We start from the raw sequence: 1,603 nt of genomic DNA on the forward strand, positions 1-1,603 counted from the left end.
CTGTTCCCACCCCACCCGTGCCTTCGCCCCCTGCCACACGTTCCTTGGTTACGGCGGCGGCGGCCGCCTTGGCTTCCACCGCCCTGGCTGCCTTCAAACACACCCGTCGCACGTTCTTTTTTTCCCCGCCGCCCCCGCGCAAACCCCCCGCGCAAGGCCAATACCCAAGCCCGATGGGCAGTCCCTCCACACACCTCCCCAAAGTTCCCCAAATTTCCCCCCCCCCCCCCCCCTGCGTCGCAGACCGTCCGCTTCAAGAACGAGCTCGAGCGCAACATCACCATCAAGCTCGGGTACGCCAACGCCAAGATCTACCAGTGCGTCGACCCAGAGTGCCCGCGGCCGGTGAGCGTCACCCTACCGCCACGGTACCGAACCCACGCGGGGCTCGAGCCTGCGGACGGTGTGGTACTAGGGCAACTTCCTCTCGCGCGGCTCCTCGACGGAGGACGTTGTGACCGTCGGCAAGTGGACGTACGAGCTGGTGCGCCCCACGCCACTGGCACTACTGGCTGCCTCAGCGTCAGTGCCCTCTTCAGACTCGGCAACTCTTCACAGCCTCACCTTCCGCCGTTCTGCACTTCTTCACTGCGCCGTTCAGCTGCGCCTTGCCGCAGCCTCTCGTACCCTCGTAGCCATGGTAGCCGTGGCACGACTCGTAGAAGACGCGCCCCGGACTATCTCCCCGCATCTCCCCATATCTCCCCCATCTCCCCATATCTCGGGCTGCTAGAAGCGGAGTGTCTCCCCATATCTCCCCCCGTATCTCCCCATCTCTCCCGAGCGGGAGCAGCGGGCCCTAGAAGCGGAGTATCTCCCCATATCTCCCCATATCTCGGCCCTAGAAGCGTCCCTGCGACCTTCTCGGAGAGGCCGTCCTCCAGCCTGCGGTGTTCAGCGGTGCGAGCCGCGCTCCACCGGCTCGTCATGCTTCCCGGGGTTGCTGCCAGGTGCGGCACGTCTCCTTTGTCGACTGCCCCGGCCACGACATCCTCATGGCCACCATGCTCAACGGCGGCCGACGGGTAGCCGAGAGAGAGAGAGCCGAGGCGGCAGCCCGCCTGCACGAGGCGCGTCGAGACGGCGGCGGAGACGCAGCCGAGAGAGCGCGCCACTCGCGCTCTCAAGCCTCGCCTCGCTCTCTTCACGGCGCGGGCTGTGAACAGGCGCCGCCGTGATGGACGCGGCGCTGCTGCTCATCGCCGGCAACGAGCCGTGCCCGCAGCCGCAGACGTGCGAGCGGCTCGCCGCGGTCGGGATCCCCTCTCTCTCCCCGTCTCTCCGCCTATCTCCCCCGTCTCTCGCCACAGGTCCGAGCACCTCGCCGCGGTCGAGATCATGAAGCTCGAGCACATCATTATCCTGCAAAACAAGATCGACCTCGTCAAGGAGGCGAGCGATCTCCCCGACATCTCCCCACGTCTCCCCACACCTCCCCACACCTCCCCACACCTCCCCACACCTCCCCACACCTCCCCACACCTCCGCACACCTCCCCACACCTCCCCACACCTCCACACACCTCCCCACACCTCCCCACACCTCCCCACACCTCCCCACACCTCCCCACACTTCCCCACACCTCCACACACCTCCCCACACC

The 1,603-nt window shown here is 66.7% G+C and overlaps 1 protein-coding gene across 1 annotated transcript; it reads left to right on the forward strand.

Annotated features, from left to right (window-relative positions):
* Nucleotides 1-243: 243 nt before the first annotated feature.
* Nucleotides 244-1,420, forward strand: EMIHUDRAFT_124067 (hypothetical protein; the record flags this gene model as incomplete). The annotated part of the gene is made up of 5 exons (XM_005770047.1): nucleotides 244-345; nucleotides 416-484; nucleotides 846-900; nucleotides 1,167-1,233; nucleotides 1,311-1,420. Coding segments are annotated over 5 exons (403 nt in total), but the record flags the coding sequence as incomplete, so codon positions are not given.
* Nucleotides 1,421-1,603: the final 183 nt, after the last annotated feature.

Source organism: Emiliania huxleyi (genome assembly GCF_000372725.1).
Source record: "Emiliania huxleyi CCMP1516 unplaced genomic scaffold EMIHUscaffold_4003, whole genome shotgun sequence".
NCBI classification, from domain to species: domain Eukaryota; phylum Haptophyta; order Isochrysidales; family Noelaerhabdaceae; genus Emiliania; species Emiliania huxleyi.